Below are 26,713 nucleotides of genomic sequence, written 5' to 3'. Positions count from 1 at the left end.
CTTAAAGAGTTATACTTTTTCAAAAATATTATTTTATAAAAAATTAATATATTTTTTTATGAAAAATAATATTTTTTAAAAGAATAATATTTTTATTTTTTAGAATAATAATATTTTTTTTCAAATAATTATATTTTAAAATAATTTGTTTTTTAGAAAATTATCTTATAAGAATATTTTTTAACTTATTACTTTGCAAAAAGCATTTTTTAGGAAAAATATTTTTAAATAACTTTATTTTTTTAAAACTTTTTTGAAGAAATTATTATGATAATAATTTTTTAAAGATTAGTTTAAGTCTTTAATGTTTTTCTTTGAATGTAGAGTAATGATTTTAATTTTTAATAAATTTGGGTTAATTGCAACTAAATTGCAACCGTGATTTGCAGTTGTTTTTAAGTTATATGTTTCAACTAATGGTTGTTTTACAACTGTGGCTGCAACTGCAACTATGGGTTGCAGCAAAACTAACGCTTACAACTGGAGAAACCTGACCCAATTGCATGCAATTGCAAGCAACCAAACACCCCCATGTCCAGAACTCGACAAAATGAGGCAGCAACCTTAACAAAAACTTAAAACCCTCAAATCTTGGAGACGATCTATTGACAAGGCAGAATAGATTTTTCAGATACTAGCCATGCGCCCAGAAAAGACGTCAACTGAGCCACACAGAAGAAAATCAAGAGAAAGAAACATATATATCCTTCCTATTTGCTATTTGTTGGGGAATCTGCCCGGTTTATAAAAACAAAATGAACCTAGAAGAAAAATATATGTCAAGGCTGTGTCATGAAGTTTATTCTTTTATACAGATATTATTGTTTCGCTAGTTAAAGCTGTACAGTTGCAAAATGGAAGCATGTTTCAGATCTTATTATCAAGGACCTCAGCTGGCATGTTGAGATCAATAAAAGCCTTGTCTCCATAATCATCTCTTCTGGCGCGTTTATGCAAAGAACATCCGCTCTCAACTGAACTTGAAGATCCTTGAAACTGAACGCCGGCCCGCTTAGCTAGTGAATTTGCTCCTGTTTCGCACATAGAGAGCATATTTGTAAGTGATGATCTTTTACATATTTTACTCAAAATAGAAAGCAAAACACTCGTAGGAAAAACAGGAAAAGGAATTTTCACAAAATCCCCCCCAAGAAGTATGGCCATTTTGAGATAACCCAAAAAGTTTAGAAATTTCACTTAACTGCCAAAACTTTTGCATTTTTCTGAATCTATTTTCAAATAACTCCTTTTTTGTGGGCTTAAGTGAGATTTCCAAATTCTTCTGGGTTATTTTAGAATGGGCCAAACTTTTTGGGGGTTTTGGGAAATTTACACAGAATTAAACATTGCATATAAGAAGTATGCTGTACTGGTTGGCTACATAAAAAACACAAGGCTAGTACTTGAGAATAATATGTACCACTGCCATTTGCTATCGTGTTCGATTGTGGACAGCTGTCCTCATTATTGGTTTTCATGCTTCTCAAACTTTCATCAGAATCCCAAGAAATTGAGAGCTCCGATGCCTTCTCAAGTCCCTTGGATTTGTATGGGGCAATGTTGTGGGCACGCTGAAGAGGATACAGTAAGTCATTCTCTATACACTGATACCTGCGAGGATAAAGCAGAGTCAGTACAAAGAACAGACTGAGACAATCAATCATTAACTTGTGAAAACAAACTCACATTAGCTTGCATAATTTATCAACAACATTGGACAGATTGATGACATGCTTCATCGTGTCCATGACCTCATCATCCGAAAAATCTTGAAATTCCTTTTCCAGAAACATAGACAGCTTCTCTACATTAGATTCCAGCTGTTGCTGCTGGTCTTCAAATAGGTTCTGCTTCAGTTCCCTCTCCTCTGCTGTCATCTCATCCTTAAAGAGCTCATCGCCAAACATGTAAAACGCAAACGGGTACGAATAAGAAAGAACACGTCTCGATCTGAAGAGCCTGCTTAATCCATTCGTCACCCAAGTGTAATCTTTTATTCTAGATTGCTTATTTTCTGAAATAGAGATTTTCTGCTGGATACTATCCTTAAGATTACTTTCCTGCTTAAGAGAATCTATATGCGCCTTGTAGCGATTGTGATAATGCATGTAGCGATAAAGGTCCCTCCTTGCACGTTCAGTACGCTTTTCTTGATCTTCTTTAAAACGCCCGCAACTGTGATTTCGGATGCTCGACCATGTGTGCTCTCGCCCAGTAGCACCACCACATAACCAACTGTTTAGTGACAAGCAACATCTTAAAAGTAGTTTGTTGTCATTCTTCAGTTAATAGTTATGAAAAGCTAGTCATAAATGCTTGTGCGACAAAAAACTACTGGTTCCAAGTTGTGCAAGTCCATAAATTTCTTGAAGGATGAACCAATAATAGATAAGTGATAGATCCAGAATTCCAAAAGAATTTTCTAGCCATGGAATCAAGAATACCTGCCTAATGCTAATGGGGCTGACAACCAAGCTAAACATATGTGGCCCCTCACAAAGTTGAGAATGATTGAACAGTAATCGTCAAAAGAAATATAAACTTGCTAGGACTATAAAATCCTTTTAAGACCAACGTCAGAAAAGCTTTCAAGTGAAAGCTAATTCATGTGTAAAAAAGTTATCAACAATATCTAGTCCCAAAGATCTACCATATAAACATCATTGGCATCTCTACGTACATTTTCAAACTGATGCAGGTCTGTCTGCTAAAGATTCGACTATAAGTCGAGAAATCTTCGAGGTATTTAGATAGCAGTTCTCCAAAATAGGGAAAAACTCGGAGAATTCGGCTGAAGATTCTTTTCACACCAGATATGTCATGTCAGTTGGATCTGCCTGTTTTATATATTCCTTTGACACAATACGAAAAATGGCATGATTCTTAACAATACAAAAAATTTCGGCTACTCAACATTTTTTGCACAGCTCATGATGATGTTTCTTTAATGTTTGGGAACATAACCAAATGATGTTTCTCTAATGTTTTGAGAAAAGAGGATTTGTTCCATTGCATAACAAATTACCAAATGATGTTTGGCGACATAACCAGGGGATGTTGAAAAGGTGAGTAAAGTTTTGTTTGTTGTAATCACGGTAACTAAGGATTTAGTTGCTTTCAATACGGAAGACAACCCTGCCTGATTTAGCATTCTTGGGAACCAGCACTTGGCACATGCAATGCGTGTGTGAATTTGCACTTGTTGGGTACTAAAACTTATTTTCTTGGCACTAGTATTGGCAGCTAATTAGAAGTTCAGATTTAAATTTATCCTGGGTCCACCAACCCAATGCTTATATCCCTACTTTGCTGCATGGTTTATGTGTTTCATGGCATTAATCTCTGTATATGAATGGTTGACCATTCTAGCAGTGTCCTACAATGAAGAAAAATCTAGACTAGGGAACATAAGGGTGCAGCGCAAAAACAAATGTGTTTCCATCCATGGTTTTCTCGTATTAGAGACTAATTAACATCCAACCAAAAACAGCCCTTTCATGTGATGTGCTTTTTGGGAATCAGTGTGCTAGGAATGTTGCATTAGTGTGCTTCACCTGATCCAGAGCAGATGTGAGAATTTCTACAAAATAAAATTTTCCATACTACACACCATCTGCCAAAACTAGCCCTATGCACCATTTGAAAGGAAGAGCAGGAGGAGCGATGGTACCAGCATTAGTGATGGTGGTGAACGTGACATATCAACTATACCAAAAATAGTGCTATGTTTTTTTATGAGAGGAAAAAGATGAAGGTAGGTTGCAGCCAGAACAATAGTGGTAGTAATGATGTGTGCCTGATGTGTGGATGGGGGCTTTTGTCCGCTGGGGTTGGGTAGACTGGGATGAGAGGAGCAGCAACTACAAGGATGTGGTGGCAGCAACGATGGTCGCTGATGGTGATTAAGCTTACCGAGGGTGGGCATGGCTCACAGTGACAACGATAAGGGCAATCAGGGAAGTGACATAGGTTATAGGGTGGTAAAAGTAGAGAAAATGACAGCAACAGCGACAATGCCAGTGCATCAATGAGAAGTGGCAATAGCCATGGTGGAGGCAATGGTGAAGCAAGGATACAAGGAATGACACTAGAGTGAGTCAATGACAACATGTCAACATATATTGCACTAACATGGAGACTCTGAATAAGACACAAAATACAAGCATAAACAAATTCTACAAGTACGGAAAAAATATAAAAACCAGGTCTAACATATGTGCAACATGTGGCATACCTTCATGATACAGGTGTCCATCCCACACAAACGATTGATGCAGTGATACTGATGGTGTTGGAGCAAAGGAATAACAGAGTTTCTTTAAGAAAATGAAATTTTGCTTCTGAGGTTCTCAAATATGAGAATATAACATATATTGCCTTATCCACATATTACAAAAAGAATTACTTTCCCACAAAACTAACATAGGAATGTGATGCTGACACGAATTCAATGTTCGCATGAATTATTTGTGCTCATGCCAAATGCAGGAATCAATAAAAGTTTATTCCCAGCAGAGTCCTCTATACAAAATGTGGCCTTAAAGTTTAGCAGCATAGGTGTAATCCAAGGATTTCATCAAGACCTAGAGGATGTCTATAAATCCCATCCAGACATTGTCTTAAGACATAACATACAGATAGGATGAGTTTCTCTGGTCCATTAAAAATTGACTTGCCTACGAGTTAAACAGCCTTCTAGGATTTATAGGCAGCCCCTTTGGCAATAGTTTCCTTGTTGTAAATTACACACCGATTTAGAGGAAAGACTCGAGGTTGTTCAGTCCTTCAAATTCTGTAGTTCGTACTCTCCATAAATTGACACTATTTTGATGTGAAAAGTTGCAGATAATGACAAGTTGAAGACGATTGGCAATGCCTTCAAAATGTATTTGTAATTTATATCAATAAATATACATAACTAGTAATCTTTCATTATTTAAAAGGGGATTTATATGCCAACCAAAATTCAGTTAAAAGATTGACAGGCATAAAGGTTCAAGTAATTTAATTCAATAAACACAAGATGTCACAAGAAGTACCAGGGACTGAGACAAAAAGGTTACCCACGACAAAGCTTACAGCACATACAAAAGGAGAATGTTGCACTGCTTAGATCTGGATTATGAAGAAATAAGGACAAAAGGATGGAGTAAATGTGGACAAATCGGGCAATCATGTCAGAAAGCCCAGGAAGCAGGATAAGGAAAATACGTCATCAAGTAAGACATGACGAATTAAGATTGAAATTTTAGAGATAGTCAAACTTCTAGAATAACAAAAGATTCTGTACGAACTGCAACCAACTTTAACCATCATGACATAACATAAGACTTTTCCTACCACTTGGTTGCCAAAATGAAGAAAGGCTCCTTGAAAGAATTTTGACAGGTTATCAAACTAATGCAAAGTACCTAAATAGGTGCAAACTTCTGTATAGAAACTATAACAAGAGAGACTGTTATGAATCCTACATTGCAGGAAAACCTAAGTGGTTGTCCTGTACTTTAAGCTCATTTGCAGGAGTAACTCCCCAAAATTCTCCTCAAATAATTAAGGAACACTGAAGAATCTAGGTTTATGAATATTATAAGAGAATGATACAAATTGGACCTTGACTGGCGACTCATACATCTAATACTATTATAAAAGTGGGTTGTCATGTTAAAACATTTCTTTCCGAAATGTCCTCCAACACATTCATTCAAGCATAAATGAAGATACATACATGGTCAAGTTTTCATAACCTCTACATTGCTTGCACATCCATGCTTACATAAAGACATACATACAATTTTTCATAACCTCCCAATTGATTGCCATTAATTTTCAAATGAAACACTTACTCATAACACTCCTCCACTAACACTTGGTACACTAAATATAAATTTATTTGCACTAATGATATAATAAACATTACAACTATTCCTCTCCCACCAAATTACTATAAATAACAATAAAATTTTATCACACTTCTCCAATCAACTTTCCAATTACACAACCACCACCACCAAGCCTTTATCCCAAATGTTTGGAGTTGGCTACATGAATCCTATTTTTTCATTCCATTCTATTATAGGTCATCTCCTCCGTCAAGTTAGTCTTAATCATATCCTTCTTAATTGCTTCTAACCAAATCATTTTAGGTTGCCTCTAGATCTCCTAACCACATTAACTCTAACATTATCGCTTTTCATAATCGATGCACTAAGGGGTCTCTGTTGTACATGACCAAATCATTTTAATCTATTCTCTCATTTTATCCTTAATAGGCGCATCCTTTAATTTACTACGGATGCACTCATTTCTTATCTTACCTTTTAATGTATACTCACATGACTATCACAACATTCTCATTTTTTCTACACTTATTTTTTAAACATGTTTTTAAATTGTCCAACACTCTGACCCATAAAACATAGTCGGTCTTATAACCGTCCTATAGAATTTTTCCTTTAATTTTATTGGTATTCTACGATCACATAAGACTCCCGAAGCACTCCTCCATTTTAACCATTCTAATTAGATTCGATGCACAACATCATCATTTATCTCACCATCATGTCTAACGATTGATCCTAAATAGCAAAAAATGATTAGTTTTAAGTATTTCTTGGCCATCAATATGTACCATAGGCTCTCTTCCTTTTCCAGTTTTACAAAAAATACACTCCATATATTTTGTTTTTGTTCTACTAATTCTAAAACATTTAGATTCAAGAGCTTGTCTTCATTTTACTACTTTAGAAATAATGTCTCTTCTAGTTTCATCAACTAATACTATATCATCGATAAATAACACGCACCATGGGATTTCATCCTGAATGTGCTTAGTAAATTGGTCCGTAACTAATGCAAAAATATAAGAACTTAAAGTTTACACCCAGTGTAAATCTATGGTAATAGAAAATGTTTTACTCTCTACTTCATTAGTTATTACTCTAATTGTTACTCTATTATTACTCTAATTGTTACTCTATCATACATATCTCTAATCACATTAATATATATACTAGATACATGTTTCTTTTCTAACACCCACCACATTATCTCTCGAGACACTCTATCATAAACTTTTTAGATCGATAAAAACTATATGTAGATCATTTCTCTTCTCTCTTTATCTCTCTATCAACCGTCTGAAAATATGTATAGATTCCATAGTTAACTTCCCAGGCATAAAACCAAATTAATTTTCAAATATACTTCTCTTTTCTTAGTCTTTGCTTAATTACCCTCTCATAAAGTTTCATAGTATGACTCATGAGTTTATACCTCGATTATTTGAACAACTTTGTATATCTATTTTATTCTTATATATCGGTATCAAAATACTAATCCTCCACTCATCCGGCATTCTTTTCGTCTCGATAATCTTATTAAATAGTTTAGTTAACCATCCTAAACCTAATCTCCAAGACATTTCCAAACTTCAATAGGGATATCGTCCGGTCATACGGCTCTTTCACTTTTTATTTTCTTTACAACATCTTTAACCTCACTAATTCTAATTTTTCGACAATATATATACTTCCTATCATTCACTGTATGATCAAAATCTCTATTTTGTTCACTTGTTTGGTTATTATTAAACAATTGATAAAAGTAACTCATCCACCTCTCTTTTATTTTCCCATCGGTCACTAGAACTCTTTGATCCTCACTTTTAATACACCTAACATTACCCAACTTTTTACTCTTCCTTTCTCTAATCTTAGCAATGTTATATATATCTATCTCTCCCTTCTTAGATTCTAACTTCTTATAAAAAAATTCATAAGCCTTGTATTTATTCTCACTAACTGCTCTTTTTGCTTCCTTCCTTACTATTTATATTTTCTAAGTTTTTTCTACTCTTACACTTCAGCCACTCTTTATATAAAGTTTTCTTCTCTCTAATAACCTTTTGCACACTCTCATTCCACCACCAACTCTCATTACCATCTAATCTACAACTTTTAAATTCTCCTAATATATCTTTAGCCACTTTCCTAATACAAGAAGACATGATATTCCACATAATATTAGCCCATTATCTATGTTCCATATATCTTATTTCATTATCTTATCTTTAAAATGTATTAAATTCTCTTCTTTTAAATTCCACCATTTAGTTCTTAGTCTCTTTTTCACGTTAGTTTTTCTACTCCACTTCTTAATAGACAATGTTTAAGACCATCAATTTATGTTGTGTACTTAAACTCTCTCCTAGTATAACTTTACAATCTTTACACATTAACCTATCCATCATTCTAGTTAGAAAAAAAGTCTATTTGACTATTATTAAAACCACTTTTAAAGGTTATTAAGTGTTCATCCCTTTTTCTGTCTATTTGACTATTATTAAAACCACTTTTAAAGGTTATTAAGTGTTCATCCCTTTTTCTAAAAAGTGTATTTGCTATTATCAAATCATACGATTTAAAGGTTATTAAGTGTTCATCCCTTTTTCTAAAAAGTGTATTTGCTATTATCAAATCATACGATATTACAAACTCTAAAATTCATTTACCCATATCGTTCTTATCTCCATACCCGAAACCTCCATGTATCCTCTCATATCCATTATTATCCTTACCAACATGCTCATTCAGATGCCCTCTTATAAATAATCTCTCTAAATGGGATTTCTTGTACTAATTCATCTAATCTATCCCAAAATTCTTTTTTGGTACTCTCGGACAAGCCTATTTGTGGTGCGTAAGTACTAATAATATTAATAACCTCTACATCTAAGATAACTTTTATTAGTATTATTCTATCTTCAACTCTTCTTACCTCTACAACACTTTCTTTTATTATATTATCTACAAGAAATCTCACGTCATTCCTATTCTTCTCTTTTCACGTACTAAAGTTTATATCCGACCTTCTCAATTTCTCTAGATTTTTCACTTATCCATTTAGTTTCTTATAAACAAATTATATTTATCTTTTTTCTAAGCATGACATCCACTAATTCCATAGTTTTTCCAATAAGTGTAACTATATTCCAAGTAGCTAATCTAATTCTATTTTCTTGTACAAGTCTCCTATCCTTTTGCCTCTTAGACCGTTCTAGTCTATGTCTAATACTATGAGGTAACCTTACCTTATATATATATAATTATATTTATCTTTTTTCTAAGCATGACATCCACTAATTCCATAGTTTTTCCAGTAAGTGTAACTATATTCCAAGTAGCTAATCTAATTCTATTTTCTTGTACAAGTCTCCTATCCTTTTGCCTCTTAGACCGTTCTAGTCTATGTCTAATACTATGAGGTAACCTATTAGAGGATTGTAGATTCTTAGAACACTCTTGCTTATTTGTCATTACAACAGGGAGACATCGATGTAATGCATCGCTTTCGGGGAACGTCCTAGCAAACCACCATTGCTTACTTATCATTGCATCGGAGTGGCATCGATGCAAGGCGTCGCGGTGGTGACGCCCCAACGAGGATTAATTTTTCATGTGGATTCGACTATGTTTTACGCTGGCTGTCGGCTACCTAACACAACTCTCCTCCTTTATCCTGGTTTAGGACAGGCAATGCCGCTAATAAACACAGCACTAGCTTGGGACAGGCAGTGCTACCAATCAACATTCCAATTCATAATTAAAACTTAGATAGAAGAAAAGAACCAAATCTAGCTTGCTTTTCTCCTCGCTGCTTCAGCATCCTCAAGCTTGTTTTCTCTATAATCTTTATAATTTTCATGTCCTTTTCTTGATCAACATTGCTTTGCACTGAGATTTTAAGGTGTTCAATTTTTTTTGCCTTTTTTGGAGATGATGTGAATATATGTGATTCATTTAAAAAATAATAATTATAGTTTCTATCCATTTTTGCATTCTGTTTTTGTCTCAATCTATGTTCTATAGGATTTTGTTAACTATGAGGTTTTTGGTGATTCCTTACATGATATCATGCATTGGATTAAAGGAGCAAAAAGTAGTGTGATTCCTCACAAGATTACATGCATTGAATTAAAGGAGCAAAAAGAAACTCCTGTCTTATTTTATGTGGCTTATCAGTTTGAGGCTAAAATTATTTTATATTAATAAGTTAATTACTATTAATTAAATAAATAAATTAATAAATAACTAAGTTAATTTAAGGACAATTTTTGAAAACAACACTTTTAAGATATTATTATTAAGCAAAATCGACCATCTCCCATAAAAATAAGAAAAGTCAACCACCTCCTCTCCAAAAAAACTAGTCAGACTCTTCTCCTCATCCTCCCCAAACTCCAATGCCATCGTCACCCCTCTAATGTTCTCCCTCGTCGACCGCCACCTCCTCCATCGCATGTACCGCTGTCGTAAGCACCGGCAACCCAAGACCAAAATCACCATCTTCAACAACCCCATGCACCCGAGCTCACCGAAGCCCAATTCCCACACTGACCTAGTTCAAACTTGGCCGGTTCGAATCGCGACGTTCAACGCCGCAGTGTTCTCGATGGCCCCCGTGGTCAGCGCCAGGGCCTTGAGCCCACGAAGGGGATCTTGAAGCACTACGGCTCGTTCTCAGCTTCGAAGAGGAGGGTATCGATAAAACTTTCGGAAGACGAGATCTCAGTGGAGAGGAGCAGGGACAAAGGGGTCGTCGTTGTCGGCCGCAGCTCCAGTGACTGCAAGAGGGGGATGAGGCTGCTGTCGGAGCTGGCGAAGGGGCTAGGGATGAGGTTCGCAAACAGGAGAGCTGGGCGCCGGAGTATGGGAACGCCAACGACAAAATCGACCTTTTAGGTCAATTTTGCTCATTTTTATGGGAGAATGTTGATTTTGCTAATTAATTTTTGGAAATAGTTGTTTTTAAAAATTTGTCCTTAATTTAATACATTATAAGGTACCTAAGTGCTTTTAGCCTTTCAAAAAAACCCTAAAATTTGAACATGCCTTAGACAATATCACTTAACTCGCAAAATGTCATAAAACCCTAGTAATCTTTAGCGACCTCAGTAAGTCCCCTTAAACTTTCAACAATTTTCAGAAAACTCTTCTTAATGGCGTTAATGCTGACTTTGTTATTTATCACATGTAGGTAAATCTATGCAGGGTGATATTTTTGCCAATGAAAATTGCATTTCACGCTTTTAGATTTTTATTAACAATGTTAAAAGTTGAAAGGGTTTTCCTGAGAACCCTAGAATTTAAGGAGGTTTCGTGATATTTTAAAAGTTTGGAAGTTTATTTGGAGTCGTTTGTTGAATTTACCCTAAATAGAATGTATAAACTTATGACTGGGAAAATTGATTTGATATCTAATAAATTATCGATTGCAAATCAAACTAATTTGAAATACTATATATAATAAAAATATACATTAGGTACATAAAATTATCTTTACATATAAATAGGAAAATGGAAACACGTGCAATGCATGTACACCATACTAGCTCAATAAAATACAAGATGGCCCCCACACCCGGTAAATAACAGTCTAATAGTGCAAACTACATGAACAAAACAAGTTGTCATAAGCTTCCTCTCCTCAATAAATTGAAATATACAATCATATTTAAAGAAATAAAACAAAATCGTAATAATAAATAAAACCCTATTAATAGACAGAATTAATAATATATCCTAACAAAATAACAAATTTAATCCTAACTAAATAACAAATTTTATCATAAATACACAGCAAATTCAATCATAAATATATTATCTAACGCAAGATTAAAATCCGGAAAAAAAATTTACTAATCTCAATTGCAACATTTTGAAACTACCTTGCCCTGCATCAGTTGACTTGCTATAGAAACTCTGCTCAACTTAAACATACAAACAATTTAAAGCATAAACAACTCCAATGCACAAGCTAAGGAGCCAAAGCACCAAAGCACCAAGGACATGTTCCCCAAATCATGCGAGCTAACATAATGAAGACAAAAGGTGGTTGAAAATTATCATATAAGAAAAGCAACTCCCTAAATAGTAACCTAGATATACACTCACGCCTTGTTTGGTACGTGGTAATCAAGTCAAGTAAGAATGGAATGAAATAAGAAATAGAATGGAATACGTGTGGAATAGAATGCTCATTCACATTCTCACGTTTGGATGAGATAAGAGAATGAAGTGAGAATGACAATACATTTTATTTTTGGTTTGTGTAATTAATAAGCAATCAAGACATCGTTTCAAAATTTTGATTGCACTTTAACTGGGAATGCCCATTCCCTACTATCTCATAGGGAATGCTCATTCCCACATAATGTGTGAATGAATGAGAAATGGGAATGTGCATTCTACCTTCTAAAAAAGGTGTTGTGTAACTTGTGTTTGGTAACAAGAAGTGGGAATGAGCATTCCATTCCAGCGAACCAAACAAAGCATCAAAATATAATTAGTTGCCATTCCTTAGATCACAATATATTGCAATAACCAGAAAATGCAAACATAATCAGTTACATTGAGAATTAGGAATCCAGGCATTTCTTTCAATAAATTGGGAAATGAGTACAATATGTGAGTGGCAAGTACTATATCATTAAGTTGTAAGAAAAAAAAAGCAAAGAAATGCATTCCTAGTGAAAACCAGTAATGAGATGCAAAATCTACCATAAAAATGTAAGATCCTTCTCCTGTAATTCCTACTATTGAAGAAATCTATTACCTGGGTAATATAGTACTTAGAAGGTTACATATCAACGTTCTCTGCTATATTGTAGTGTTAAGACAACAACATGAGCACAATACAAATTTGCAATCAGTAAATATATGTTCAGATGTAAGGCCTTTGCTCAGTTAATTCAGTATGTAAATGTAAAGAAAAATCAGAATGCACACTGAAAGGAAAACATTAATTTGATTACAAGAGTCAAAAGCACTAAAGATCTATCAATTAATGGTGTAAAGAAAGAAATTTCTATTTGACAGCCTTTGCATTGGTCTATGGTCTATGATTCCATTGTTATAATGGAAATCTAAAGAGCGTCTAGAATTTTTTTTTCTTTTCTTTTTTTTTCCTTTTAAGTTGTGTATTGTTACTAAAAGAAAACAGCATACACTTCATAGTAATGCTGAAGCCCAAATAATAAACACAAAGGAGATTAGAATATTTGATCAAGTTGAAATATATAAGATCTATAACCACTTTTATCACATCAAATATCAAAGATTTGATCAAGTTGATTTTAAGAAGCATTGTGACTTGATTTTGAGAAGCATCATGCATGCGTACGCTTAAAGCAGCTAGCACAATCTGGTGGCAGTACCTGAAGAAAATTACACGTGAAAATAAGGTCATGATAGAAATACTCACCAAAATGCTTGCCCACAGATACAGGAAACTAGATTGCAACCACCGTTCTTCTCAACAGGTTTGTGACACTTGGGGCACGGTTTGGTGTTAACTGTCATCCAATTCACAGTTTCTGATTCATCTCGGCATTTTTTCTTCCATAGTTCCCACATAATACAAGAACAAGGTGAATGAGCTTCTGACAAGCAACCGAAACAAAACTGCAGTCCACATGTGCACTCTACCTCACAATAAATATCACCTTTAACACGTATTGCATTTCCACAGTGTGGTGCACTTGGACACCACTTAACCTTATTATTGTCTTCAATGTAAGATTCGAGTAGAAAACGGTCAAATCGATCTGCAATATTTGGATGCCTCGCACTGACTAGATTCCTTACAACTGCTTCATCGCAAACGGCATTACACTTTGGGGCCATGCACCGTATGCGCCGACTTTGTCCGTCATTGATTTTGATAATAAAGTGCTCTGTCCAACCTGAGCAGAAAGAAAAGACCAACATACAACCATACAGTATCATATAGCTGAAAAGCAAAAGAAACCACATGAAACCCCAGCAAAAACATCAATAAAAATGCACACGGATCCACACGCAAGTTAAGCCACACGCAAACACACATGGAATTAAGATTATATGTGGTGCTGTCACCGAAGATAGAGAAATCAGGCACCCAAACGGAACCTTCCACTCTACCGGCTTTTAAGAATAATGGCCTACCTGTCTAGTGAGAAACCTACTTGTCAAGGTTGAAAATATAATCTAACAATTTGAGAGAGATACAAGAATGCACTAGTAGTAAAAAAAATCTTTTCCAAAATACAAACTCCAGCTAATAACTTGCAGAAAGTTTGAAAAGTGTCAAATATAACGTTTACCAAAAGAAATAACTGATTTATAGTATGAAAATGCAGAACATTCAGTAAAAGGAATGTTTGGGATATGTGCTTAAAAGAAGAACTTACAGTCATTGCAATAGCAATGGCCACAGTCCATCTTTGTGACTGCATCAAAAGAAATATCTTCAAAACAGATGTTGCATGTATACGTGGTTGAAGAAACCGATGAGTCAATGCCTCTGTTCTCAATGATGGTAACCTGCCATCAAAAGGAGTAAAGTTAATCAAATTAAATTTCTGGGGATAAGGAATCAGGTCCCACTCCCTCGGGTACGGGTATGGAATGCCCGTTTTCTTCACTTCCTGAGCCGTCATCAGAGCGTTGACCTTGCTCTCGAGATCATGCATCTTCTTATCCTCTTCCTCACTTTTCTTCAAGTAGATCTGTGGAGGTTGAGTGGATGACTTGGTCGGACCGCTTCCGGAGTTGTCTTTATCTGGAGGAGGATCGTCAAAGATAGTCTCATCCTCTTCATTACGCCGGCTGGATTCCGTCTTCTGGCTCGATTCCGGTTGGTGTTGCTAAACTTGCAGATCTCGCATCTACTGCATGGTCAACTCCATTTCGGTTTTGAACTCAGCTCTAATTTCTTCGCGTTGTTTAGCCAACGCCTCCTGCAGGGCAACTCAAAAGTCCTCTCGACATCCCATCGATAGTGAATTAGTAGGGTCCTTGCATGGTGTTCGCTTATAACTAATAAATCCATTACCTTTCTCAAATCTTCCTTCTGCATTATCAAAAAAAAAATTCTCTTTCACGGCAATCTAACTAAAAGCAAACCAGTTTGCAGTTTTTTTTTCCAACATAGATTGTTTTAAATAAGAAAAAGAAGATCTGACCTGTGCCGCCAATAAGGATTCTTTTGTAATAACCTGCAAGACATCCAGCCGAAAACAAATGGCATCACAAATATGTTTCTTTCATATTCCAGATTTCTATATTTTCTCATATTTATGAATCAGAGTAACCTTATAATCTTAACAAGTAAAAGAAGAACTTAACACCCTAATACTGTGCTCCCCCTATAAAACATCAGAAACAAACTGCAGCAGAAGATGTTCAAAAAAATTCTTTCTGGGTTTTCGATAGTGCTATTTTCAAAAATTAAAGATTTAAGGGACTTAAACCCCTTTTTTTTCCTCCAAGGCTTCTCCATATCCTTCATATTTTGCAACCACCACGAAAATCCCTTCATCCTATTGACAGTTTCAACAGTGATATCAAGAAAGTTTCTTTTTTTTGTCCTTGAGAAATGCATGCATTGTTACTCTTCCAAAACTTTCTTCTAATTATTGCACGTCAATGAACAATAACAAAGATTCCCAATTGCGACCATTTTTAAACCCATCCCTCAAAAAAAACCTTAAACAAGTAAGAAACAGAACAAAGTCCGATCACTTGCAAATTACAGACCCAATTGCGATCATTTCCAAAACCCATCCCCCAAAAGAACTCAAAACAAGCAAAAGATGTCAAATTTCATCAAGGGAACCCTAACCCTACTCAAAAGAGGAGAGGGATCTGGAGCACGACATACCGAAGACACGGACCAGTGGCAATCCTCTAGGGTTCCGTCCTCCAAACCTTGGAGGACGGTCTCCTCGAGATCATCGTCTTGATCGCTCTCGAGATAGCAATCCTCGTCTTCCTCCTCTTCGACGTCGCTCGATGACGGGAAATCTTCGTCATCGGCCATTGCAACAGGAGGGAGAGGGAGAGGGAGAAGGAAGAGACGCTCTCAAAGATGCAATCGAGAACGATCGCGATCGAGGAATCAAGCAGGGCTCGTTAACGGAACCAAGGGATTTTGTTTGGGATTTTAAATAGATGAAGGTTTTATAATTGGTATTCTTCTGTGTGAGACGCAGGCAGAGACGAGACGAGAAGAGGGGAAAATAGGGACCGAGCTGGAGTGGTCTTCCTTTGCTTCACATTAATAATAATAATATTATTATTATTATTATTATTATTCGACGGTAAGTATATTATATTTTTATTTTAGATATGTTTTTTATTTCCTTTTCTACAGGACTTATTTTCACATTGCTGCCCAACATTTTTACTAATTTTTCACTTTGATACTCTAGATTGCGATTTTCTTTTTGATGCTCAACCGTTTTAATCTCATTTCACTTGAATGACCCTTTAGATTTTGTTAGATTTTCTATTAAAGTTATATAATGTGCGATGATACTTTTTATCCTATTGGAAATATTCGATTTTTTGAATGTGTACGGTTAAAATGGACCTAAATATAATAAAAATTTGATAGGAAATCTTACAAATTTTGAATAGGTTATCAAAGTGTAATTGAATTTAATTTTTGTGATATCAAAGTGTACAAAGTACTTTAGAATATCAAAGTAAAAAAAATGAATTCATCAAGGATGACCAGAACAGTTGCAATATGACTCGTCTTGGGTTTAATTTTGGATTGGATTATCAAAAATAAATAAAAATAATAAATGAAATTTGAAGTAAGCCTTTCAACTAAATGATTGTCATTGGAGGATGTTTGTTTCCTTGTATTTGATAAGAAATTGCAAATTTGTATCAAAAAATGGACCCACAAACACACTCATCAATTGTAAGTCCCTCAAAATAAGTGTATTTCCTCTAGTTTTTGCATAGACTAATTAGAAAAGAAAAAGATTGAATACAATACCATATTCCTCAACAATTTCATGTGCTACAATATAAGAATTTTTAACTAGATTTACTCATCAAATCTTCTTCAATATTTTACTTAAACAAGCAAGATTATAAGTGTTTTTTTTTTTTGGGATCTGTAGCATACATCAAAATGCAATCCAATAAGGAAAGAATCTCCTAGAAATTGCCTCTAGTTATATTAAAATGCAATCCAAAATACTTGAAAAGTTTTTAGCACCGTAGACTTATCATAGAACGATTATGGCTTTTCTAGATTTCCATTTGTGTAGACACCCAAAAATGCCAGAAGGAAGACGAGAGTCACACCCTGTTACAACAAACCTCGCAAGTGAAGACGAACGTTATCCAGAAGTTCACCCGAAAGCATTGAAACCCATTTTTAGAGACGATGTTTGCCATGCAGCGAGGCTCGATATCAAAAGATGATGCTCGTCACGCAGCGAGACTCGACATCAAAGATGAGGTTCGCCAATGCAGCGAGACTCAACATCAAAGAAGAGGCTCACAACGTAGCGAGACTCGACATCAAAGACAAGGCTCGCCACGCAACGAGACTCGACATCAAAGACGAGGCTCTCCACGCAACGAGACTCAGCATCAAAGACGAGACTCGCCACTAATCGAGGCTCGACATCGAGGACGAGGTTCGTCAACGTAGCGAAGCTCGTCAACCATATTAAATCAGGTTGTAATGGCCACGAAGATCCAGTCAGCCACGTAGGCTAAATCTCAGGAGTCGGTTATGCCCATGACTCCACGATTGTAGCACGTTAGTTACGTGGTAAAGCTCTATAAATAGCCACAAGCAGCTATGTAGAAAGGACTTTTTTCAATCTTTTGGCAAAAATCCCACTTAGGAAATCATCTAACGACCAATAGGAGCGTTCGTGATCTGGTTCTGATTGTCAATGGGAAGTAAACTCGGCTTGAGCATCGAGTGAAGCATCCTCTCGCCACCTAGAACACACTTTAAATAAAAGAGAAGTCAAATCTATCTTTTCTTCCTCTGTAATTGAGAGAGAGCGATTGTGAGGAATTCGTACCGAGTGATCGAACCCAATTCTTCAATAACAGAAATCAATCATACATTTTCAACCCTACAGAATATGGTGACCAGAATGGGAGAAGTCGTTCTTTCCGATGAACTGGTGGTGGCGCAATCAGATCAGATTGCAGTGGGAATCGAGGTCGAAACTCTTATCATCGAGTTTGACTAATCCAAGTATGAGGAGTTCCTCTCCTCTGGAACTCCGAGTCCCACGAAGGCACGAAAGTGTCATAGAGTCTCTTATGAGACTTTAGCCCACTTGGCTTCTGATGATTCAACTCGAGTTAGTCTCGAGGAGAAATATTTACCTCCCAAAGAGGAGGCTCCGAAAACTAGCCACCAGGCTAAGAAGTGGGTTGTCAAACAACCTAACCGAACTTCGACTTCTATTGATCAACCTAGCCAAACTCTGGCTACTGTTGTTGAACCTTGCCCAATCTTGACTGAGGCAAGATCTGTTGTTGATCCGCTTTTGAGACGTGCACAATAACGTCGACGACAGAATCAAGCTCGCCGAAAGGTTTGAGCCTTGGTCTCGTTGGACGGTTTCCATTATCGACCAAAAGGAGACCAACCTAAGGCCAATATTTCTGTTAAGGGTCGATTGGCTGAGGAATGTCAAAAAAATGACGAACCTCATCCCCGCACCCAAACAGGCTTAGAAAATGAACCTCGTTCTCAATGCGAAGTTCGACCAACTCAAGAGGGTGTTCGAGCTAACCAAACTCAAGCTTGTCAGAAGAACGAACCTCAAGTGGATAGCCGAACGAGAAGGCGAATGTATCAAGCACGTTCAACTAACCAACCTCGTCATAAATAGATGAATGTCGAAGTTTGTACAGCTACTCAAGCTTATCAACCTCTATCATTTAGAGGGTCTCGCTCGAGTAAAACTAAATTGCCAGAATCAACTGGGGATAGTTCCACCATGGATCTCCGTGACTACCTCACATGTAAACGTAACATGAGTCAAATGCAATCTCATTGCTGCCGTGAGAAACTTATCTCTATAGTGCTTTCCTGGTGCTCATGTGGCGAATCGGCACATAAATCTGTGGGTTTTGAATGATTGTCTGAGCCATCGGCGATTTTAACATCCAGAAGAGGATGCTTTCATCCCAAGAAGCAAGTATCTAAGAATCGCTAAATTGAAGTGATGATTAACATGGTTGGTAGGGGCAAAGCAAAGCCTTAACCGATTCTTCTGAATCCTTCGACCCTGAATTTTCCTCAGGGTTATGAGGAGCGCTTATTGAAGGACAGGGTGTTTATCAACACACTCGTACCCGTACTAGAGTAATGATCCCTTTGGACTATCGATGGCTTACTGGTATATCTGATGATGTCAATAAAGAGCCCGAGAACTCTGCCATCGTAACATCTCAGCCTTCTAGTACCGATCAAAGTGAACAGGCGAGTGTTCACATGGCCAAAAATAAAGAAGAAATGGCAATGAGGCTAGAAGAACAACAAGCAACTATCCTCCAACAACAAGAGTCTATCAGGCGCATGGAAGCAATGATAGAGAAACTTCTTAGAGAGAAAGAAAAGAAAAAGAAGAAAGCTACAGCCGAGGGCTCAGGATCAAGGCGCAGGCGAAAGAAAAGAAAAAGAAGAAAGCTACATCCGAGGGCTCAGGATCAAGGCGCAGGCGACCCTTACCCGCTGCTGAAGAAACTAACCGTCAGAACCAAGAGGGCAATAATGAAGAGGACGAGGAGGAAGAAATCTTCAAATTTCATTATGAGTCGTCCGAGGCTGAATACAACCCTCGTGTGAAAGAGCGAGACCATAAACTGGATGACTTCCAAAAACAACTAGATACGTTAAAGCTGCAAGGAAAACTTCAAGGAGCTGGGGGTGACCAGACTCTATCCTTCTGAATAGGATGCCATCCCTTATTCTCTGAAGTTCAAGCCACTCAACCTCGTGTAGTTCGATGGCAAGAGTTCCCCATCACAACATATCTATTATTTTCAGGCACAGACTGGACATATAACAGGCAACGATCCTATCATGACCTGGTTATTTATTAGCACCCTCAAGGGGGTTGCTTTTGAATGGTTTAGAAGATTGGAGCCTGGGTCCATCAAATGTTGGAAGGACTTAGAGAGACTTTTCATGGCCAGGTTCTTTGATGACGACACGGAAGTGTCTATGGCCACTCTCTTGGCAGAAAAACAAAAGAAGGCGGAGTCTATTAGTGACTTTGTCAAAAGATTCAGGAACCAATCACTACATTCTCGTGATTAGGTCTCGGAGGCCACTCTCATTGAAATGTGCATAAATAATCTCTCCATCAATGTACTTTTGAAGATGGGCACCGTTGAAGCTCGCACATGGAAAGACTTGGTATGTCAGGAAGAACAGGTCGAGAACATGCTCAAGAGGATAGATGCTGAAGAACCTTGGGAGTCTCACCCGAGGAAAGGGGGTAACCAGAAACAATCAAAAGGAAAGGACGCATTAGCGGTGGAGACCAATCCTTCCCCTAAGACCTTTCCTAAGTAGAAAAGCAATTCATCTGACAATCGTCCTCCAAGGAGGTATGACTTCAAGGAGGATCAAGTCATCCTGATCTTCAAATCTCTAATGAAGATGAACAGGCTTAAGCTCCCAAAAGTGAAAAAGCCTGAAGAAGTGTCAAAAACAAACGATCCTAACAACTGCATGTATCATAGAATGGTGCATCATCCAACGAAGGATTGCTATAACTTGAAAGACAAGAAACAGATTTTATTGGAGGGAGGTGTTCTGACCCTCAGAGAAGATCAAAAGAAGGTATCCGCAAATATGATTACCTTGCAATTCGGAGACTTTACTGAAGTTCAAGTCCAAGATGGTGTAAAACCAATTCCCTGGACAGAGACTCGGGTCATGAACCTCGACCCTCATCAACAGAAAGAGAAGGGCATGATTCCAAGTTATATGGGTCCATCCTGACCTACTAACAGATGAATAGTGGACTTCATCAAAGTTGAAATTCTGTAATGTTATTTTCGTCATCCCAGATGAGGGGGTAGAAACTACTTCCCTCAACAGCTCTGGTGAGGAGCAATCAACATTCATCATGCAACCTGCACATGCACTAGGTATTAGGGGAGGAAAAGAATTTTTAAAGAAGTACCCTGAAGAGGTAGATACGCTACCAAAACCAACGAAGGAAGTAGCAGAAAAGGCACAAATACCGTCCAGTGACCCTAAGACGAAGGAACTTTGTTACAACAAGACACTTGGGAAGGATGCACCCGAGACCTCGAAGGGCCCCTTTCAGTTTGATGTTTTAGCTCAGCTATCCAACATCCCTATTCGAGCTCCTACGCCTCTTCCGGTCTACCAAGGAAGCTTTGCATGAAGCGTTGGCGGACATGAGACATTTCTTACTCATTTCCCACTGAATCAAGCAGACGCACCAGTAGGGATGTGTGCTCAAGCCTTTAAAGGACCGATGCCTTGCATCACCTTCTCCCCGGAAGACATGTACGTGAAGAACCCGAAGCACGATAGACCCTTATACTTCACCGGATATATCAGCTCTATTTAGGTAGACCAAATCCAGGTTGACTCTAGGTCTGCTTTGAGCTAGCATCGTATCATTGAGACTTATGCATCACCTTGGGGTCCCGTTTCATCACTTGTCAGCAACAGAAACCATGATTTATGGCTTCAATGCTTCCAACACTTGTCCCCTTGGCAAGATCAAGCTCAAATGCCAAATTGGATACTTGAGAACTGATGTTACCTTCCATGTCATTGATGCAGAGACATCCTACAATATGTTACTAGGTCGACCTTAGATCCATAATAATTTGATTGTTCCATCTACTCTACATCAATGTATGAAGTATGTAGATGAGAGAGGAAATGTCAAAACAGTGGTCGCGGAAAAGCAACTATTCAAAAGAGTGGAGAATTACTTTACTAATTCTATCCATTATCTTGATGGTGAGCCTACTGACGTATCACTTATTAAGGACCTTGATAGTGGTAATGAGGCTGACACAAAGTCTGACTGCAAGCAAGGATTCATCTTTAATGACATTGAGCCCATCATAATCGGCTTTGATAGTCTTGATGTAAATAATGCCGAGGATGATGACGGCGATGTTATATTTAATAATAATGATGATTTAGCTTACTTATCGTATGCTGAATGTAACCCTAATATGCTAGATATTAGCACTAATACAATATCAGATCCCCTTCCACGACTGTATGTTGAACCTGCTTTGCACATGTCGATCCAATCATCTTTCGTGACAAGTTGGTGGAAAGTTGAATCTTCACAAGTAGTCTTCGTAGTACCAGCCAAGAACAATGGTCAAAAAGACATCATCTTTGGGTAAACTAAAGGTCCACTACAAACCCTTTGGGAAGAATCTAAAAAGAAGAAAAAGCTCCTCAATTCTCATACTTTATGCCAACAACGTGAAGAAGGTTTGAATTTAGGCAAAGGACGGAAGATACCTCCTAAACCTGCCTATATTCCGGAAGGAAAACCTGACGATTACTATCACAAAACTCGCAAGGGATTGGGGTATGAATCACCACCTTTAACATGGTGTTTCGGAGCCAACGGTGGGTCAGAGGATATCTTCATCAGCTCATCCTCCGAGTCAAATTACTAGGATTCCAACCCCAGAACAGGAGCAGTATTCAAAGTGCTCATAGTCAATATGACCTCAGCCCTTCCAATTGAAAATCAAGAGGATGATCATTTACCTTTATTTGATGATCCACTAAGTTGATAGTTCGGCATGCAATGGGAGCATCGCTTTGAGCAACGCAAACCCCCTACAGATGATAAGGTGATTCAGGTGAACATAGGAGACGAGTCTAACCCGAAACCCATATTCATAAGTGACAGCATGTCATCTGAAAAGAAGGAAGACCGCATTACTCTTGTGTGGGAATACATTGATGTTTTCACCTGGAATTATGAGGATATGCCTAGTCTTGATCCTTAAGTGGTTATGCATCCCCTTAATATCAAATCAAATGCTAAACCCGTCAAACAATAACAATGGCGATTCCGTCCCCAAATTATGGAGTCCATTGAAGTTGAGGTCAAGAAACTCATCAATTCAGGATTTATCCATGAGGAGCAACATCCTGATTGGGTGGCCAATATCGTCCTGCTCTAAAAAAGAACAATAAAATTAGAGTATGCATTGACTTCTGAGATTTAAACTCGACATGTCCAAAAGATGATTTTCTATTACCCATCACAGATGTCATTATTAATAATACGTGCGGGTTTGAAAGGATGTCTTTCATGGATGGATTCTCAGGATACAATCAAATCAAGATGTATCCTAACGATGAGAAGCATACTTCTTTTCGAACACCTTCAGGGATATATTGTTACACAGTAATGCCCTTCGGGTTGAAGAATACTGGCGCTACATATTAACGTGCTATGACCACTATTTTTCAAGAACATTTAAGGAAGACTGTGGAATGTTATGTTGATGATCTAGTTGTCAAAAGTCGTGACAAGGGAGATCATTTATATGACTTGAAAATGATGTTCGATCTCATGAGGGTGCATCAATTAAAGATGAACCCAACCAAATCATTCTTAGGAATAGCCAGCGGTAAATTTCTTGGGTTCGTAGTCATAGCTAATGGAATTCGCCTTGACCCGGATAAAATCAAAGTTATTCAAGAGCTTTCGCCTCCTAAAAACCTTAAGGAACTTCATAGTCTACAGGGGCGTTTGCCGTACATCCGTAGGTTCATCTCTAACCTATCAAGCAAGTATCAACCATTCTCAAAACTTATGAAGAAAGGGGTATCTTTCATGTGGGATGAAGCTTGCTAGAAAGCATTCGAAGAGATTAAATCATACCTCTCTAATCCACCAGTGTTAGTCACACTAAAATCAAGAAGACCATTTCTGATATACATTCGAAAAAAAGAGTTACAGAGCACGCCTTAGAAAGACTTTTAGTGCAAGACGATGATAATGGCCATGAGCAGGCAGTCTACTATTTCAGTAAGACTTTATCAGGAGCTGAACATTGTTACACTCCCGTTGAGAAGGAATACTTGGCCCTGGTCTTCACAATCCAAAAGATGTGACATTACTTGATTGGACAAACAATACATGTTATCTCTCAGATCAATCCTATCTGGTGATTCATGACACAGCCCGGTGCACTGAACTAGCGACTTGCAAGATGGGCATTATTATTGTCCTAATATGATATTCACTTCAAACCTCAAATAAAGGGTCAGGCTATTTGTGATCTTATAGCCAACCATCCATTGGACGTGAAGGTTGACTTGTACCAGGATATGCCTGATGAGACATATGAAGCCAATATAGTATCGAAGAACCGGTATGACAATTATACTTTGATGGCATAGCAAGAGCAAGCCCTAGCGGCCCCGTTGTTATTGGGGTAGGGGTAGTCTTGATTTTCCCTCAAAACCATGTACTACAATGAGCAACCTCTCTAACAGAGCCATGTTCTAATAATATGGCTGAATACAATACTTTGTTGATCGGCCTCGACATAGCCAAGCAACTGGAGGTACAATGCCTAGAGGAGTACGACGATTCACAACTTATCGTCAATCAGCTAAAAGGAGAATATGAAGTTAGAAATAAAGATCTCGTTCCCTATTATACTGCATCCATTACGCTGGCCAACTCCTTTGAAGGCTTCTACATTGATTATGTATCTTGCCTCAGGAATACATATGCCGATGCATTGACATCACTTGTAGCTACACTAGCTCTGCCTAAAGGAGCTACCCAGCAAGTCACTGTAGCTAGCAGACAGTTGTTCCGACCCAAGTAGTCACTACAAATTAATACGGTCGACAAAGTGCCAGAACCTCTCGAACCTAGAGATTGGTGATTCCCAATCATTGATTATGTCATGTATGGCTTATTGCCTGAAGACATCAAAAAAAGAGAATCTGTTCGTAGACAAATGCCAAGATTCTATTATGACCCTCAGTCACAAACCTTATACCGAAGGTCATATGATGGATTGCTACTCTGTTGGTTATCAAGCAAGAAGCAGGAGAAGTTCTTAAAGAAGTCCATGATGACATCTGTGGAGCTCACCAACCTAGACCTAAATTGTGGGACCGACTATGCAGACTAGGCTACTATTGGCCAAACATGGTTAGGGACGATGTTGCCTATGCTAAATGATGTCATGCCTACCAAGTACATGCTAAATACATGCACCAACCGATATGAGATATGGATATTGTTGGTCCAATGTCACTGCCATCTTCGAAGGGACATCACTTTATATTAGCTATAACTGACTAATTTTTCAAATGGGCTGAAGCAGTCCCATTGAGATTAGTCAAAATGAGTGATGTGATTAAATTCATCCAAAATCACATAATATACAGATATAGAGTCCTGAGGCACATCATTCACGACAATGGACCCCAGTTCGTCAGTCATGTTTTCACAAAATTCTGTGATAAATTTAGAATCAGAAACTTAGCATCAACAGCCTATAATCCTGCTGCGAATGGACAAGCTGAAGCTTTTAATAAAATCATCATCAAAATTCCCACCAAAGTAGTCTGCACACAAACAAGCCTGGAGTGATAAGCTAGATCAAAGTTTATGGGCATATCGCATAACAGTTCGTACGCCTACAGGTACTACTCCATATTCCTTGGTATATGGTTGTGAAGCTGTCTTACCACTCGAAGTCCAAATTTCGTCTTTTCGGATAGTACTTGCAACGGATATGACAACTAAATAAAGTTATCGCTAACGTCTCGAAGAACTTGAGGCATTAGATGAGAAGCGTTTACAAGCTCAGCAACATATCGAGTTCATCAAGCTCGAATTTCCAAGGCATTTAATAAGAAAGTCAAACACCGCATTTTCAAGGAAGGTGGCCTGATCCTCACCTTTCGACGCCCAATGATCCTAAACTCTAAAAAGAAAAGAAAGTTTGAACCAAAATAGGAAGGACCATTTGTAGTGGAGACTGTCTATTCAAACGGAGCATATCACCTAATCAACCAAGACGGCGATAAGATCATGATGCCCATCAACAGTAAATTTCTGAAGAGGTATTACCCCTAGAATTTTTTCAAATCTCCGCGAGGTGAAGTAAGGTAATAATTTCATTCCTCACCACCCTCCAAAATCTCTCACCAATCATATTTCACAGGATGGCTGATCCACAAACTATCATGTTAATGATTACCTCTGATAGTCAAACTCTTTTGAAAATACTTTGTCAAGTAGTGACCTACCATGTGATGATTAACTATCTGATCTCTTCTAAAAGCTCTATCTCCCTAGAACATTTGAAGATAGTGGACTACCAAGAGATGTGTCAGTATTCCAATCACCGTCGTTATACTTATATGTCACTGAACGACATGGTTTTTCCAACATCGTCATTCCCATAAATGACATTCGTTTTCCAATAGTGGCCTACCAAGCGATGTGTCACTATTTCAATCACTGTTGTCATACTTATATGTCACTGAACGACAAGGTTTTTTCCAACATCGTCATTCCAATAAATAACGTTTGTTTTCCAATAGTGGCCTACCAAGTGATGTGCCACTATTCTAATCAATGTCATCATACTTATATATCAATGAATGATACGGTTTTTTCCAACATCGTCATTCCCATAAATGACATTTGTTTTTTAATAGTAACCTACCAAGCGATGTGCCACTATTCTAATCATTGTCGTCATACTTATATGTCAATGAACGACATAATCATCTCAACATCATCATTCTTGATTTTGATGTTCGTTTTCATATAGCAAACTTACCATGTGATGAGTCTTGCTTTCAAGTTCATAACATATATAACTTA

At 37.4% G+C, this 26,713-nt stretch overlaps 1 protein-coding gene across 1 annotated transcript; it reads right to left on the bottom strand.

The window, feature by feature from the left end:
* On the bottom strand, window positions 894–14,354 carry LOC109834234 (probable E3 ubiquitin-protein ligase ARI2). Its single transcript, XM_020402214.1, has 5 exons — window positions 14,228–14,354; window positions 13,261–13,741; window positions 1,687–2,235; window positions 1,404–1,611; window positions 894–1,031 (listed from the first exon to the last, which is right to left on the bottom strand). The coding sequence occupies exons 1-5, from the start codon at window positions 14,256–14,258 to the stop codon at window positions 1,017–1,019; spliced, it is 1,284 nt and encodes a 427-aa protein (XP_020257803.1). The 5' UTR covers window positions 14,259–14,354; the 3' UTR covers window positions 894–1,016.

Source organism: Asparagus officinalis, chromosome 3 (genome assembly GCF_001876935.1).
Source record: "Asparagus officinalis chromosome 3, Aspof.V1, whole genome shotgun sequence".
NCBI classification, from domain to species: Eukaryota; Viridiplantae; Streptophyta; class Magnoliopsida; order Asparagales; family Asparagaceae; genus Asparagus; species Asparagus officinalis.
This window is presented reverse-complemented; position numbering and strand designations above follow the sequence as displayed.